Source organism: Pongo abelii, chromosome 8, assembly GCF_028885655.2.
Source record: "Pongo abelii isolate AG06213 chromosome 8, NHGRI_mPonAbe1-v2.0_pri, whole genome shotgun sequence".
In the NCBI taxonomy this organism is placed as follows: domain Eukaryota; kingdom Metazoa; phylum Chordata; class Mammalia; order Primates; family Hominidae; genus Pongo; species Pongo abelii.
Genome location: NC_071993.2, coordinates 110,638,764 through 110,656,178, shown reverse-complemented (window position 1 = coordinate 110,656,178; position 17,415 = coordinate 110,638,764). Strand labels below are relative to the sequence as shown.

The 17,415-nt window shown below is 53.1% G+C and overlaps 1 protein-coding gene across 9 annotated transcripts in view; it reads left to right on the top strand.

The window, feature by feature from the left end:
* Nucleotides 1-17,415, top strand: part of SH3PXD2A (SH3 and PX domains 2A) — a 258,377-nt gene that overhangs the window by 173,942 nt on the left and 67,020 nt on the right. For 4 of the 9 annotated variants that reach the window (XM_024253351.3, XM_063727730.1, XM_054522794.2 and 1 more), the window contains exon 7: nucleotides 11,864-11,908. The exons of 4 other annotated variants lie outside the window; for them this stretch is intronic. In XM_024253351.3, coding sequence (XP_024109119.3) covers nucleotides 11,864-11,908 — 45 coding nt within the window. Of the gene's footprint in view, nucleotides 1-582; nucleotides 2,432-11,863; nucleotides 11,909-17,415 lie in introns of those variants that run through there. One more of the 9 variants, XM_002821122.6, reaches the window with a different exon arrangement.

The window sequence follows — 17,415 nt, the reverse complement described above, 5'->3', positions numbered from 1 at the left end:
ACCAGCCTGGGCAACCTAGTGAGACCCCTTCTCTACAAAAATTTAAAAAAAAATAGTCCAATGTGGTGGCACACACCTGTGGTTTCAGCTACTCGGGAGGCTGAAGCAGAAGGATTGTTGAGCCCAGGAGGTTAAAGCTGCAGTGAGTGGTGATCGCACCACTGCACTCCAGCCTGGGCAATAGAGCAAGACCCTGTCTCAAAATAAAACATAAAAAAAGAAGGCAGGCCGGGTGTGGTGGCTCATGCCTGTAATCCCAGCACTTTGGGAGGCCGAGGTGGGTGGATTACTTGAGGTCAGGAGTTTGAGACCAGCCTGGCCAACATGGTGAAACCCTGTCTCTACAAAAATACAAAAATTAGCTGGGTGTCGTGGTGGGTGCCTGTAATCCCAGTTACTCAGGAGGCTGAGGCAGGAGAATCACTTGAACCGGGGAAGCGGAGGTTGCAGTGAGCAGAGATGGTGCCATTGCACTTCAGCCTGGGTGACAGAGCGAGACTCTATGTCAAAAATAAATAAATAAATAAATAAATAAAATAAAAGAGAAGGCAGAGCTGGCCATCTCTTCACCATCCTCCCCGTCGTCACTGCTTCTGGATCCCTGTGACTGAGGGTGTCCTCAACTCAGCCCTTGAGCACCTTAGACTCTTTGAGTGTTGGAAGAGGATCAGGTCTGGGTGCATAACTTCCCACCTGGAGGGTCAGATCCTTGCTATGCTAAGCAGTGATGACAGGCTGGTGACAACAGACCAAACTATGACTGTCTTTGTATGTTGGCAATGGCACCCCCAGGGGAACCTTGCAAATATGCAGATTTTAACATCCCTCATTTCAGATCTGTCAGGGTGGGACAAGTTCTTCTGGCCTGTGAGTTCCTGCCATACACAGTCCTGGAGCCTGCTGGCTCTGAGTTGCTCATTTGCATTTGGCCACAGGGTTCTGGTCAGGGGAACTCCCCTCTCCCCCACCCTTCCTCCATGACTTGGCTTACTCCTTCTGCTCCAAGCCCATGGCTCAGTGGACACTAGGCAGCTCTCTCCTGGGGCGCAGGGAGGGTACCCTTGAAGGCTAGTGGATAGGAAGCAAGTTTCTGAATGGACACTGGTACTAGGCCTTCCTTCTGGGATGAGGTGGCTCCCGCCAGACCTAAAGCTGGCTTTTCTGGCTCTGGCTGTGCCTGCCTTCTAGGTTTGTCTACTGCACATCTGACAGGTCTTGTGATGGAACCTCAGTGATACCAAGATGGAGACAATGAGGTCCTTGTCCTCAGAGGACTCCTGGCCAGATAGGGGAGGTGGGCAAGGAAACAGCAGTTTTAAAACAGTGTCACAAGTGCTGCACGGGGCTGGGGCCACGCCATGTAGGCGTCTCAGCAAGGCACACAGACCTGCCGTGGCTGCTGAGCCTAATTTACTGAGCTTTCTAAATGGGTCAGCTGGGTGAAGAGGATAGTACCTGTGCAGAGGACATCTGTTCAATGGTAGCAGCCACTGTCCCCATGTGCCACGTCTTCCATGTGGGACATCTCTTTCGTAGCCCTGGAGCACCTACTGTGTGGTTCTGTTTCAGAGGAGCTATTGCAGATTGCTACTTGTTCAATAAAATTATTGAAGTTTAAAAAGTTCTAATTAATATGTGTTGGCCCAGGAGCCACCTCCCACCTTTTCTTTATTGTTAGGAAGAGCCCAGTAGTTTCTTGGGAGACAAAGGAGGGCATGAATCTTAACTCCTTGTGATTCCAGGATCACTGTCCCACAGCCAGGTTCCTGACACTAGGAGATGCACATGAAATATCCTCCATCAGGGAAGGAATCTCCCTCCAGTGAGAACTCCCGAGAGGCTGATGATTGACCGGGATTGACAGGACAGGGAAAGAGCAGCCCTTTCACATCCCAGGTCAAGACCAGTGAGGCCCAGAGAAGTGTCCCAACCTTCCCACGCTGGGAAAGGCAGCCAGGGCCAGGGCTGAGCACTGAGCACCAGGCCTCCTTCCTGGCTTCTCCCCTCTCTGGAAGCTTAGCATTAGACAGAGCCGCCGAGCTGTGGTGCTGAAGGGTTAACTCGGGGCTCCCCAGAGAGCCGCACACTCCTGACCCTCTCATCTTCCAGGCCCTCTCAGCTGCAGCCTTCTGGGCATAGCTGGGTCACGTGAGAGCCAGATGTGGGGATTTCCCAAGCAGTGGTGTGTGCGTGCGCACTGCGTACATGCACAGCTCTGTTTACGTGGCATCTCAGCGCTCAGGGTATTGGTCTGGACCCACGCAGAGCAGGGGAGGGATGGGGTAAGGAAAGGCTCAGGGGCTCCCAGCAAACACCATGGGAGGCTGCACCAAGCCCTGCTCCCCCCAGACATTACACATGAACAGGTTGTTCCTGCTCGGGCTCCTGTTTCCTGTAGCGTCCATCCTGCCAGAGACTGTACTGGTTAGGGGTAATTTTTCTAAAAATCTCTTTGAAGGGCATTAAAGCAGATGCTGGGAGCCAAGAGCCCTTCAGGATGTTCTGCAGGCTCGGAGGCCTGCACGGGAGCCACTGTGCCCAGCACAAGCCAGGCCTGTATGCCTGTATGTGGTTCCAGAGGCCAAGCCTGGACTAGAGAGGGCAAAGCCGTGGGCACCAAGAGGGTCCTGGGGCAGTGGGGTAGCTGGGCCTCAGTTTTCCCTGAACCCTTGGGCTTCAGAGCAGTGAGTATTCATCTTTCCATCAGCCACTGAGGGTTAATTGGGCACCTCCTGCATTCCAGGTGTTGTGGGGTGCTGACAGGGTTAAGGCCTTGAAGGAACTAAAGGTCTGATTGAAGACACTCATAACAAATCTTTATTAAGCACCTACTATGCGCTATGCACTTGCTAGGACTACAGCCCTAACTGGACATTTGGAGCCAGTGGGAACAGTCAGTGAACAAAGATCCTGCCCAGGGCATGATGAGGGAGACAGCAAACCTTGAAAAGTGGGTGTCCTCAACCTCAGTCCAGGAATGAATTCTCCTCCTACCCCTGACCCCCAGTCCCCACACCTGTCTTGCACCAGTGGATGGCAGCATCCAGCCAGACGTCCCTGAGGCTCCATGAGGCCTACCCCAAAGATGGGTCCAGTTATACCTTCAAAGCGTCCAGGACTCAGCCCTGCCGTCTCCTCCCTCAGACCTTCCGGGACCCAGCCTGTCTCCCCAAACCTACATGACTCCTGAAGCAGACAGGAACGCTGGGGAGGGTGTCTGTGGTTGTGTGTCTGATGCTTTGAGACAGAGGGTGGAGAGTCAGATAGTCTCAACCAGCGGCCATTGATGCTCCTGAAATAGTTGGTGGTTGATTCATTGATAATCCGATACCAAGAGTCCAGTCTGGAGAGAAGGAGACATTCCACATTTTGTTGTCCGGGGAGGGGAATGTCTGTCCTGAGTCCATTGCTATTGACTCCATCACTCACTCACGGCTCTCAGGGAGACTAAGCCAGGGAGGAGGCGGATTGCAAGACTGGGGGCTGGACACCAGCGGCTGCTGACTTCATCCCACTGCCGGCCTCTCTGCTGCTCCTTCTCTGTGTGAACGCAAATACTGGCTTTGGCTCGGGCTTCTGGGGGAGCTGGTGGGTGGGGGAATTGGAGGGAGGATCTCCCAGTAAGTGGGGGAGGACCACCAAGGTAGGCCACCCCAGGGAGGGAGGTGGCTGGGATCCTGGAACTCAGAACAAACTTGAGTTTGTCCCTTCTCTGCACACAAATGCCCTGGGGTGGGGAGAGGTGAGAACCTGAGAACTGAGGGGGAGGCCGCAACCCAAGGGGCTGCCATGGATTGAGCAGCAGCTGCTGGGAGCAGAGAGGCTCTGAACCTGCCAGCCTCCCTGGCCAGCACCCCTCTGTCCACCCACGGCACCTCCCACTAACCCACCACCTGTCTTTAACCAGGAAGCTTCCAGTCTTCTCAGCAGGGTGGAGGGAGGTGACAGAACTACCTGCTACTCCGTGCCAGGGCAGCCCCCTCTAGGCAGCCGCAGTGGTCCTAGGGCGTCCTTGGCTTCTCCATCCACACCCACTTAGGCTGGGCTGACCCTTCTGGCCCCAGGCCTGGCCTAGGCAGGCACCCTTGGACTTAGTCCCTAAGGGGCTGTGGAGGGTCTCCAGACCCAGCCCCCACTGCACCCCATCCTACCCCATCCCCCGCCTGAGCAGGGAAACTGCTCCTTGACTGCATAACCCAGGGCCAGAGGGTCAATAGCGCATTCCTACCCTGGGTTGGGCTGCCCCCACACGTGTTCTGGATTCCAGGGAATGAGGCAAGTCCTTTCTTGCTGCATTTACAAAAAGCAGCAGAAATAAAGAAAGCCTTGGCCAGTGGCCAGGGAGGATCAGAAAATGACATCCCCCATGAGGACCCTTTGTTCCCAATTCCTGGCCAGCCTGCCTGGGCTTAAGTCTGATGCCATCATTTCTTGCTATAGGGCCTTGGGAAAGAACCTTAACTTTTCTTTTTCTTTTCTTTTCTTTTTTTTGTCCCCGAGACGGAGTTTCGCTCTTGTTACCCAGGCTGGAGTGCAATGGCGCGATCTCGGCTCACTGTAACCTCCGCCTCCCGGGTTCAAGCAATTCTTCTGCCTCAGCCTCCCAAGTAGCTGAGATTACAGGCATGCACCACTATGCCTGGCTAAATTTATATTTAGTAGAGATGGGGTTTCAACATGTTGGACAGGCTGGTCTCGAACTCCTGACCTCAGATGATCCACCCACCTCAGCCTCCCAAAGTGCTGAGATTACAGGCGTGAGCCACCGCACAAGGCCAGAGCCTTAACTTTTCTGAGCCTCACTTTCCTCATCTGTGAATTACAGACTGTTGTGACGATTAAACAAGAAAATGCTCATAAATGTTTAGCACAGCACCTAGCATGAATGTTAAGTAAGTGGAAACTGGTATAATTATTCTAGCTCCAGCCCTACTACTTATTTGCTGTGTGATCTTAGGCAAGTCTCTTCTCTGGTTCTGAGTCCCTAAATAGTCCTTCCACCAAGAAGTCAAAGATGTAGCAGAGAGAGGGGACCTGGAGACAAACAATGGCCTGGCTTTCCATTTGGGATTTGCTTTCTGTCTTTAAGAAGATATCCATCAGAAATTCAGCTTTACTAGATTTCTTCTTGAGTACTTCTGTTTATTTAGCTCAGTGGCCCCAAACCCTCAGGCCTTGGGCATAGCTAGCTACATAATTTGCAGGATCCACTGCAAAATGAAAATGAAGACTATCTCATTCATAAATTACTGATGAAACCCCTGACAGAAGAGCATTAAATCAGCTGCAGGGACCCTTCTAAACCTGGGACCCTAGGCCACTGCCCAGATCATACCTCCATGAAGCCAGCTCTGCCTTGGAGGCTCTGAGTGTAGGAGCAGGCCTGGGGTCCGAGCTGCTGCAATAACAGCATTCACCCCTCGCCCTCCAGTGCAAGGGCACTCTTTTTTCATGCCATGGGTATCTCTGACCAGCTGGCTGCTGCTTACCCTGGAACAAGCTTTTGTAGAGTTGCCCATGTCAGAAGCAGCTCACACACTGAACAACTGCCCCCTGGACCAGACTTCCACCCAGGTGGGCTTGGATTGGAAGTCATACTTGAACTATTTGTTTTCTGTCATCTTAATTGGTGTTTGTTTTTGTTTTGTTTTATTTTGTTTCGTCTGTTTGTTTGTTTTTAAGAGACAAAGCCTTGCTCTGTTGTCCAGGCTGGAGTGCAGTGGCGTGATGTCAGCTCACTGCAACCTCCACTTCCCGGGTTCAAGCAATTTTCCTGCCTCAGCCTCCTGAGTAGCTGGGATTACAGGCACACACCACCACACCTGGCTAATTTTTGTATTTTTAGTAGAGACGGGGTTTCACCACGTTGGCCAGGCTGGTCTCAAACTCCTGACCTCCTGATCTGCCTGCCTTAGCCTCCCAAAGTACTAGGATTACAGGCGTGAGCCACCGCGCCCAGCCTGGTGCCATGTTTTTTAAGACTTTTTAAGAATTACGAATTGGCCATCCGTGTTTTTCCCAGATGACATTCACATGGCTTTCACTGTTGCGCCTCAGTTTCTGCTGCTCTGAGCATGACAACCTGTTTCAGGTCCTCTAAAGTGAGTATCACATAGGCCAAACTACTTCTTTGTAAAGGACTGATAACCCTATTGGGCTGTCGTAAAGATTTGAGTTGCTGTGTGCCTATACAGTAGTGCCTACCACAAGGAAGTGCCCTGTTCATGGCAACAATGACAATTACTGTTACTACTATATAATAGGACTAGCATCTCTTAGGCCCTAATTATTTGATGGCCTGAAAGTGGTGGCCGAATTTCCTGGTGTCCTAACCAGAAAGGAAAAGAAACGTGGAGTCTGCAGGAAACCTGAGAAATCTAGCCTTGTACAAAGTTTAGTTGTATGGGAGAGGAAAGGCTAAACTGCAGCAGTTATTTAGAAACCAGTTCAAAACTGCAGTGAGGTAAGAACAGTATTCCCAAAGAGAGAGAGGGCTTGAGTACTCCAGTGTGTAGAGATACTGAAGGATGGAAGGGCATGGAGAAGACAAGGAGGTGTTCATTCCATCGGGCCCCCGGCCTGTTGCCCCTCCCCTCCCCAGAGCCCAGGGCAGGGATGTGGAAAGAAACTGACAAGGCTGGTGCCCCTGCCCTGGTCCCCTGAGCCTGTGGTTCTCTTTCATTCTCCGTGGAGTTTGCGCTGTTGGCTGTACTCATTCCGGTCTCTCCCACCTGGGCTCATGGCCCACTCTGGATTTATTAGTTTGGATGGATGGAACTTGCTTTACACCAGGGAAGCATTCCTGGAAACATGGTTTCAGACTAGATTTGGATAAATTCAACCCAATTCTCACTGCTCTGGAGTTACTCAAGGTTAAAAGAAGCCTTACTACGAATCTATAAGGGCCCTTTTAAAAATTATTTTATACTTACTTATTTATTTTGAGACAGGCTCTCACTCTGTTGCCCAGGCTGGATTGCAGTGGCGTGATCATGCCTCACTGCAGTCTCAACCTCCCTGGGCTCAAGCAATCCTCCCACTTCAGCCTCCAGAGTAGCTGGGACCACAGGTAGGCACCACCACACCTGGCTAGATTTTTATTTTTTGTAGAGACAGGGTCTCACTATGTTGCCCAGGCTGGTCTCCAACTCCTGGGCTCAAGCAATCCTCCCACAGTGGTCTCCCAAAGTGCTGGGATTACAGACGCGAGCTGCCATGCCCAGCCTTTATTATTATTATTTTTAAGACCAGTCGAGTGCAGTAGTGAGATGGGGAGAAAGAGTGGAAGAAGAAGTTTGACGTGTAACTCACTGGAACAGTTGAGATACTCACCATCTTCAGAGCAGCCAAGGACCCTCTCCTAACCTAGGCCTATCCAGTTGTTCCTATGAAGTCCTTGGATGTATGTGTGCTGGGTGGGGTGGGTTGTCCTTAAAGTTAGGGGCACCTGCAGTGTTGTTCTTTGGTTTCTCAGCATCACCTGGGCCTGTCAAGAATCAGGTTCAGCATCTAAGTGCCTTTGGGTCCCTGTATTTGGCCGGAATCTGCAGGACCCTGGTTTTCTCCTGGCCTGGCTTCTCGCTGGTATTGCGAGCAATGCCAGGAGGGACAGCCATGGCAGGGACATGAGCACTGTGGGCTGTGTGAGGGAGGGACATGGCATGCCTGCCATTTTCCAGGAACCTACTGCTTTTGCTTTCAGCTTTGTCCCTACCACTTACTCCTCTTTGTGTCCAGAGGCCTAATTCACAGCCCTCCAAAACCTTTCCCAGGCATTAGGCCATTTCAGTCTTAACCCTGCAAAGAAGGCAGGGCAGGTGTTTTTTCCCCATTTACGGAAGAAGGAACAGACGTTTGGAGATTTCCTAGCTATCCCAGAGTCAGCGAGCTAAGTGGCAAAGCCAGCACAAGAACCAAGGTTGCTTTTATTCTTGCTCCAGATCTCTGCCCTCTGTGCCTCCTGAATCATCTGCTATTTTGGACTTGGGTTGCCTCAATGGAGCCTGCATTCAAGTGGTTTTCCCAGGAAGGACAGTCCGTTTCTCTGGAAAGATTCATTTCTGCTGTGGTCCCCTTGCGTTATGGAGACTACTAGTTTTTTGCTGGGAAGGTCTAGAACATCAGACAACTGCCTCAGGCAGGCCATCAGACAGGAGCAATAGGCCCAAATGCTTAACTGTACAGATGTGATCACTGAGGCCCGGAGTATTTATTTATTTATTTATTTATTTAGACAGAGTCTCGCTCTGTCACCCAGGCTGGAGTACAGTGGCACGATCTTGGTTCACTGCACCTTCTGCCACCCGGGTTAAAGCGATTCTCATGCCTCAGCCTTCCGAGTAGCTGGGATTACAGGTGCTCACCACCGTGCCCGGCTAATTTTTATATTTTCAGTAGAGACGGAGTTTCACCATGTTGGCCAGGCTGGTCTCGAACTCCTAACCTCCAGTGATCCACCCACCTCAGCCTCCAAGTGCTGGGATTACAGGGTGAGCCACCGCCCAGCCGAAGCCCAGAGTCTTTAAGCCACTTGCCCAAGGCCACACAGTGTGTTCTCAGCAAGAGCCAGGGTACAGGTTTCCAGTCTGATGCCCTTCACTTTCTAGCAGGCCGGTGACCCTGCTCTGTAGGGCCCTTGGTTCTGGGTCACCAGAGGAGAGGAAGGCAGGGACAGGGGGAAGGCAGGAAGCAGTTGGTTTGTGTCAGTCACAGCTGCTCACTTGGCTGCGCCGCCCTCCCCCACCGCCACTGCTTCTTCACCCCTGTCCCTCTGTCTCTCCAACTCCCCGTCTTCCCAGCCCTTAGCCAACAGCCTTGTCTGCTCCTGGCCGGAGAACCAGGGTTTGTGAGCCAGGGGCTCTCCTCTGTTCATTGTAATGAGGGAGAAGGGGTCCTTCCCACCCCTTGAGAGCTTGCTAGGGTGGGCTAGAGAGAAGGGGGAGGGACTTTGAGTGGGAGCAGCAGAACTGGATTAATTCTGCAGGTCAGGGGACTGGGAAATAAATCATGTTTTAGAGAGAGGTTTCTTTTTAAAAAGACAGGCTTACTTCTGGTTTGCTTTCCATTTTCCTTTACGGAGAGATATGGGAAGGCCTGCTTATGGGGACTGAAGGGGACAGGCATGAGCTCCGGTTGTCTGCTCACAGGCCATGTCCAGCCCCCTTTGTGGTTTTATAAATAAAGTTTTATTGGAACACAGCTCACTCATTCTTTTATGTATTGCCTGTGGCTACTTTTGTACTATAAGAATAGAGTTGAGTAGTCTCAACAGACACCATCTGGCCCCCAAAGCCTACAATGTTTATTCTCTGGCCCTTTGCAAGCACCTGTGCAGCAGAGCAGGTCTTCTTGGGTTCTCCAGGCCCAGGCAAAACAGCTTTCCTTGACTCACTGAAAGAGGTTAGCGCTTCTCAGGTCTCCTTATGAAGAACCCAAAAGGAACCCAAAGTAGACAAAGTGGTCAAGCAAACTGAAGTGGAGAGTGGCATGGGGAAAGGGCCAGATGGGGCTGGGATGGGCCTGGTGCTAGGCCTGCTCAGGGGCATTTCAGGGCTTTGCAGCAGGCAGCTCACTTGGCCACATCTCTGGGATGCAGCAGCAGGGAGTTTAAACTTCAGCAAGATGTGGGCACCAGGCAGCAACACCCACATTCTGAACCCAGACCTCCTTGGCCATACCACCTTAAATCCTTGTGGAGGCCCTTGGTGTGTCTACTTTGTCTCAGCCCTACCAGGGCTTGAAAGCTGGGCCAGCATTGCTCCTGCTCCCCAAGGAGGCTGCTGACTGCTGAACCTGGGGAGGGGCTGTAACCTCAGATTTTGCCCTGTTTGTCTCTGGGTGAGGTCCCCTGGAGTCCCTCTACCTTCCATTCCAGATAACCCGGTGTCTGAGAGTGACTGTGGGGCAGTATCTCTAACAGGGTGCCAGCTTTTTCTTGGTGCATCCAGTATTGAACACTGTCTAGTTCTCGTCCTTGCAGGCCGGGGGCATGATTTTCTGGGTGTTCCCAGAGCTGATTGAACCCAGGGAGGCAGGCTTATGCTAACCACACTCATGGGAGTTACTGCCAGTGGCGGCTAACCATTATCAAGCACTGACTATGTAGTAGGCACTGCACTGGGCACTATTACATATTATCTAACTCAATTCTCACAGTAACCCAGAAGGTAAGTATATCACGTCATCCAGATTTTTACAAGTTCAGGAACAGGCTCAGAGAGGGTAAGTCACTTCTTCAAAGGAGCAGAGCCTAGATTTGAACCCAGGCAGTCAGACCCCAAAGGCCTTGCTAGACCGCTCCACCAAAGCCCCACTCTGCTAATTTACAATGAGAATCGGAAGGGGGCCAGGCTTTCTAGTTCTTTACTGGGAGCCAAGCTGCAATTGGAAGGTGGCTTGCTGAGTGAGGGAAAGAGTCAGGTGCTTTAAATAGAGAGCAGCATCAAGCTCTGATTAGCTGAGGTGTGTGTCTCTGCAAGAGATGGACACTGCTGTACTAGCTGTGTGACCTTGGGCAAGTTACTTAACATCTCTGGTTCAGCTTCTTCATCTGCAAAATGGAGGGGATAATAGTACTCATCGTTGTAGGTTTGTTGGGAAAAATACGAGTTACTATATGCAAAGTGCTCAGCAGGATGCTTGGCAAACAGGAAATGCTGTATAAGTGTTTGCTGCTGTTTATCAGTGCTCTCTGAATGGGTCAGGCTGCTCTCCTGGCAAGCGCCTGGTGGGCAGTGTGAGGGTTTGTCTCTCAGACCTGCAATTCAGCATTGCCTTTTAATTGTCCCCACTGCAGCCAGTGCTCTGCTCCTTTGGAGGTGATGAGCAGCCCAGCAGAGAAAGCAGCAGCCTGGGGATGCCACCAGACCTGGTTCCATGTCTGAGAGTCCTCCCCGGTAAAATGGGGCTAAACATGCCTACCCACTTGATGGGGTTGCCATGGGGACTAAATGAGTCACTGCAGTTCGACTGCGTCGATGCCCTTGACATGGTGGCCCTCTTCTCTTCTATTCTAGAAATGCGCAAACCATTGATTAGACCAAGAGCTTTCTGCCTCATTCAGATGTTAACGGTATCACATCTCAATCATAAGTTCTTTATGCTGCTTTGATTTTGCTCCTTCCTCTTGGCAGGAGGACAACTCTAAATCCCATTTCACAGGTGAGGAAACTGAGGCCCAGATTGGACACCACTGTCTGAGCCTGGAGTAGAGCCCTCATCTTTTCTGGTCACTCAAGGTCCCTGTCCTTCTGCATTGGGGTTGGGGAGCGAGACTCCCTAAAACGATGCTCCCTCTGCTCTGCTGGGGCCGATCTGTCTTCCTCAGTGCAGGGGGGGCTGCAGTAAGGGCTGGATGACACATCAGGGTCTAGTGGGTGTGGTGCCCCCGGGCCTAGAGATGGGTCTTGGGTGCTCCAACCCTGACATTTGAGATTCTGGGTCCAGACCACTGAGCCCACTGGCCTTTGAGGATCCTTGCAACCATCAGGCCCCATGGGACCCAGCCACCCACATGGCCAGAAAGGAAGGGTCAGGCTGCCTTGTACAGGGCTGTGATAACCACGGGCCCCGTTCCAGGGAGGATCGTGTGGGATTCTCTGTGCTCCAAAGGAGTCCTGCGTTTTGGCGGACACCTCATTATCCCTGTCCCAGCCGGCTGTGTCCCAATGCCTCTGTAATCACACAGGCCCACGCCCAACAGCCAGCCCAGGGCCAGGAAATCACTCTCCTCCCTCCTCCGCCTTCCGCCCGCGGCCAGCCGAGCGCGGCGCCTGCAGCCACTCACTGTGGACCTCCTGCCTGCCTAACCGTTCTCTCTCTGGTTCTCCTCTCCTGCTGCCGCTTGCTCTCGGGGACTCGGAAGTGTGGCTGTCCAGCTGGGCTGAGTCGCCCAAGAAGGACGTGACAGGTACTGCCCAGCGTGCATGCGTGTGTGAGCATGTGTGTTCCAGGCCCGTGTGTGCGGGAGCCGGTGCCTGCAGGCCCTGCGCATGCTTCCCTGTGATGTGCAGCAGCTGTTTGCCAGCATGGCAGGGGGTCTGCCACTTGCTGTGCCCTCTACCTCCCCGGTCAGATCTGAACATGGGGCCCTTTGCTGAGTGATGACCACGTAGCTCAGCGTGTAAGCACATGTGCTCTGGACTCAGGGTGTGTGGGTTTGAATTCCAGCTCTGCTACATCCTGGCCGTGCTGCCTTGGGTGGGGTGTGTAACCTCCCTAAGGGGAAGCCATCCCACCTCGTGGGGAGCCTGGCACACAGAAAGTGCTCAGGCAGTGGTGGGGCTTTCGCCATCTTCAGCCTTATCTCAATTGGCTGTCTCAGTGAGAGAGCCCAGCCAAAGATGGTTCATCTCACTTTAGGCAGGTAAACTGAGGCAGAGAGCAGCGGGCCCTGACAGCCAAGCCTCATTTCCAGTGATCTCATTGGGGAGCTGCAGATTTGGGGCAGGGGGTGGGGCAGTTCTGTGACTGTGACTGAGGGTGGGTCACAGCCCCCATGCCCAGCAATCCAGAGCTTGGCCTGCCTGGCTGAGATGGCCCTCAGGGACTAGGGCCTTGGCCTGTGTCTGGGAGGAGCTGGGCAGGGGTCAGGGACTTGCCTTCAGCCTTTGGTTTTACAGGACCATGGCAGAGAATCCCAGACAGCAGGGTTCTCAGCTCCTGGATGGAGATGGTCGGAGGAGGGATGGAATTTCCAGAAGGGTCTTCTATGGGACCCCTCCATTTTTGAGACTGTTACACACCCTGACCCTCCAGCCCCAAACCTGAGAGCAGAGGTTCAGGCTGGGGGAATAGGGGACAAAGCAGAAGGGTGGGAGCTGAGTAGGGTGGTAGGGCTGGGCCAGCCCCAGCGTTTAGAGCCCAAAGCCCAGCCCCTCCTGCTGCAGCTGTGGGCGGGGAATGGGAGGTAAACGTGTTGGGAGGAGTCCAGAGGAGAAGAGAAGGCAGTGGGTTGGAGGGCGTTGCAATCTCCTTCTGGAGTTTCCTGTGACGAGGGCCTGGGCCTGAGCTAATCACTGGGCTCCTGTCCCTTTTTCCCCTCTCCACACGCCAGTGAGCCAGAGCCCACTTGGCCCACAGCAATACATTTTATTCACCAAACGTATAGCGGAGGGGCCAGCAGTCCCAGTCCAGCCCGGGAGGAACGAGTTATAAGGGGCTAGAGGGACTTTTGTAGGATGCCCAGGGTTGAGGAGTCGTGGGGAGCCTGGGGTGGAGGCCAGCACACGGCCTTACTAGCTCTGTGACCCTGGGGAGGACACTTAACCACGTCTCAAGATGATCCCAGCTGTTTGGAGTGAGAGGCCCAGGGGAGGTAGTGTGGGCTGGGGGAAAACCCAGCCAGACTGCGAGTCCAGGGCCAGAGTCTCTCTGGGCCTTGGTTTCTCCATGTGGAGTGTTGGAGGGTTCTTTGAGATATGAGACAGGAAACTCAGAGGTAAGGGCTGATGTTGGAGATCCTTATAGATCAGGGGCCTCAGGTTGCTTAGCCTGGCATCCCCCCAGAGTAGGCCCAGGGGGCTCTGAGCTGCCTCTCAATCCAGCTGGCAAGTACGTGTTACCTGCTGAAGGTAGGGTCTGGGAGGGGCATGTTGCAGGGACACAGCCCCAGGCCTCCCTTCCCCACCCTTCTCCTGGCACCTGCAGCCCTGGCACCGAGCTGCCTGCTGGTGAGCCCACGAAGGAACCAACACCTTTGCTGCTCCCCAGATCTCCCATTCCCTCCATTTGCTTTAAAAATGACCATCTATGGTTTCCATAGGACTTGAATCCCTGTCACTTCATTCCATGCTCAGAACAATTCCCATGAGGTAGGAACTGCTATTGTTCCTGTTTCCAGATGACGCTAAAGCTCAAGAGAGGTTACATGTCCTCCCCAGGATCTCAGAGCTAGTAAGGGCAAAGCAGGACTGGACCTCAGACCTTTGGATTCTAATTCTAAGCATTTCCATCATGAATTTCAGGTAATTACTATGTCCCATGTCATGTCCTGTGGCACCAGTCCTGGGGTGTCGAGAGACTCTTGTCCAAGGCCCATGCTTTGGTTGGGGAGCAATGCCCAACATAAAGTCCAGGAGGGAACAGAAGAGAGGGAACAAGAGTGATCAGGAGTCTCCTGGAGGACAGAGATGCTTGGGGAGAATTGGGAAATTGGGATTGGTAGAGAGAAGGGAAAGCATTCCAGCAGGGGGCAGCAGCTAGAGCACAGACTTGGAAAGTAAGAAGCTGCATGGAGCAGTGGTGTTGGGTGTTGGCGCCTAGTGGGTGCTCGATACATATGTTGAATCATGAATGATGTATGGAATGGTGGTGTGGGGGACGGGGATCAAAGAACTTGGGGAGCTCAGATTGGCAAGAAAGACTGGGCTTGAATTTGTCCTTTATAGGCAAGAGGGAGCCACAGAAGGCGCTGGAGCATGGGACTGACTTGGCAAAAGCCCAGTCGAGAAGTTTAAGTTGGCAGCCAGGGTTCCATCCAGCTGGTAGTTGAAGGAATGCAGATGTGAGGCAAGGGTGGGGCAGGGGTCCAGGGGACCCCTGGGACCCCAGCAGGTCCAGCCAGGGGCTCTGTAATAAAGCACAAGGGTCCATCCCTGGATGAGACTCATGCAAAGGCCCCTTCCAACCCAGGAGAGGCTCTGCTGTCTAGAAGAGGTACACCCCTTCTCCATGCTCCTGCCAAGCACTCCTCATCTAAAGACACCAGGCTCCCTCCACTGCCCCCTCCTCACTCAGGCAGACTCCTCCAGCCCCTAGTTCTGCAGGCCTTGGCTGGGAGGGGATCCAGAGTGGCCTCTGTGGGATGACATCACCGCCCACTGCCTGCCTGGCCTGCAAGTGGTTTCTCATCTGGATACCTGCTCGCAGCTCCCGCCCGCCCAGCTGCCCTGGCCAGGGAACACCCTAAGAGGCAGCTGCCAGAGGGAAGAGCTGGGAGCCTGCCTGTGCAAGGGGAGGGAAGGGCAGCCAGAAGGACAGAGTGTCCGTGTGTCCATCCCACAGCCTTTGGAGCAGCTCCTGAGAGGGGCCATAGCCTGTCTGTGCTTTCCAGTGCTTAGAGAACGTTTCCTTAACTTTTCTACCTGTGTCCCACAGAGACAGCCTTCAGGAAGGTCAGGCCAATTTTCCAGGAAGGTGGTGGGGGGAAGGGGTGTAGGGGTGTGGATTTAACTCCGCTTTGAAACCCTGCCTCAGATTTTCTTGGCTTGGATTAAAATGAGCTGATGTCTGTCCACTCCCCAGCACCTCCTGCTCGTCCTTCAAGCATCTTCTGGCCACAAGGCTGGGGCTCCTTGCTCCTCCTTACCTCAGTTTCCCCATCTCCCCTTTCTCCCTTCGAGTTTGGCTCATTTTCCCATATTCCATATCAGAGTCAAGGTATTCATATTGACACCACAAACCAGTGAGTCCCTCTGTTCATCTTTCTGCCAGTTCACACGTTTCACTGGTTCATTTCACACTTATTGAGTGCCTGCCACCTAACAGGCACTGTGATCTGGTCAGTAGAGGTGGCAAGAGTCAACTAGAAACCCATACTCTAGGCCAGGCATGGTGGCTCATGCCTGTAATCCCAGCACTTTGGGAGGCCGAGGCGGGCAGATCACTTAAGGTCAGGAGTTCAAGGCCAGCCTAACCAACATGGTGAAACTCCATCTCTACTAAAAATACAAACAAAAATTTAGCCAGGTATGGTGGCAGGCACCTGTAATCCCAGCTACTCGGGAGGCTGAGGCTGGAGAATTGCTTGAACCTGGGGGGCGGAGGTTGCAGTGAGCCAAGATTGCGCCACTGCACTCCAACCTGGGCGACAGAGCAAGACTCCATCTCAAAAAAAAAAAAAAAAAGAGAGAGAGAAAGAAACCCATACTCTAGTCTTTATTAAGCAGCAGCTGTGTCCCGGGTATCTGGGATGTAATGGGCCCTTCCCTAGGGACCAGGCACCGGTGGCCCATTGTAGGCCACATACAGTGCGGAAGTTAAGATCATAGGCAGTGGTGTCACGTGGGCTTGGGTTCAATCCCAGCTGTGTGACCTTAGGGAATTCACTTACCCTCATGAGGCTTGCTTTGCCCATGCGTGAAACGGGGCCATCACAGGACCTACTGCACGGGGTTGCTCTGAGGATTGGATGAGGCAGCTCAGTGCTGTTGGATGCCTCCAAGTCAGCACTGATGAAGGCTTGCTGTCACTATTGCTATGATCTGGCCATACTCAGGCCTTGCGGGCTCTCTAACCTGCCACAGAACTCTCTGTTCTTCTGTTTGTTGCTGGAGCCTTTCTTTCCCACTCTTCTCATCCAGTGCCCCCACACTGGGAAAGGAGGCCCCATTTCTCGTAGGGCAGGGAGTGCACCCTTCTTGTGCCGGGTGCACTTAAGAAGTGCTGTTGGCCACAGAGGCTCCAGGCATGGAACAGGCACTGTGGTCCCCCTAGGGGCACAGTGGGAGGTAGTCCGTCAGCACAGCACCCGGCGCTGCCTCTGCCCAGCTGGCAGGGGCAGGCACAGAAGCTGGCACGCCTAAGTACAGAGGCGGGGCAGGCCCTGCTGCCCAGCTGTTGGTTGCATTTCTGCCTGAAATACAATCCCGGCTTTAGCAGGGCTGCTCAGAACTGTGCACGTGCGAATGTATGTGGCACACTCAGCTGTGCAGGGTCCCTTCTGCTTCTCCAAAGGGCTGAGATGGGCCTGCAGGGCCCACACCTCATGGGAGAAAACTGCCAGGGGCAATGGGTTTCTTTCCCTGGAAGGAGGCCTCCCCTTGGGATTTCCTAGAGTTCTGTGGCCATTGCCATCTGCCCTAGGTTGGAGGGAGCCTCCCCCCCAGAAGGACCCAAAGATCTAAGTAGTGTTTCTTGCACCTGAGTGCATACACGCACCACAGGGACACAGACGGGATGTCCAAAAACTACTCATGCCTGAGTCCCAGACCAAAGAAACCTGTCTCCCTGGAGCCCAGCATCAGTACTTCTAAAAAGCTCCTGGGTGATTCTGTGCTTCCAAGTTGAGGATTACTGTGCTAGAAGAACCAGACTGATGGAAACAAATCAGAGGCAGTTATTCTGCAATGGAAAGACAGATGGGCTTGGGCCTGAACAAAATCATACTGAATGAATGTGATGCTCTTCGTAGCAGCTGTGGGAGCTAGAGTCGTCTCTTGCCTGCTCTAGAGGGGTCTCTGGTTAGTCTTTTGTGAAATGGGAAGATAAAGGGGATGTTGTGGGCATGAAATGGGGCGGTTAATGTGCCTGGCACATCACATTTGCCAAGTCAAACTCAGGCGTGTGGGGAATGTGGCTACAGGCTGAGGCACCAAGGGGGCTGTGTGGAGCTTGGAGACACTCAGCAATTTTTGTAGCCAGGCTAGTGACATGAAGCCCCCTAGCCTTCAAGGAGATTGGCAGACATAGTTTATG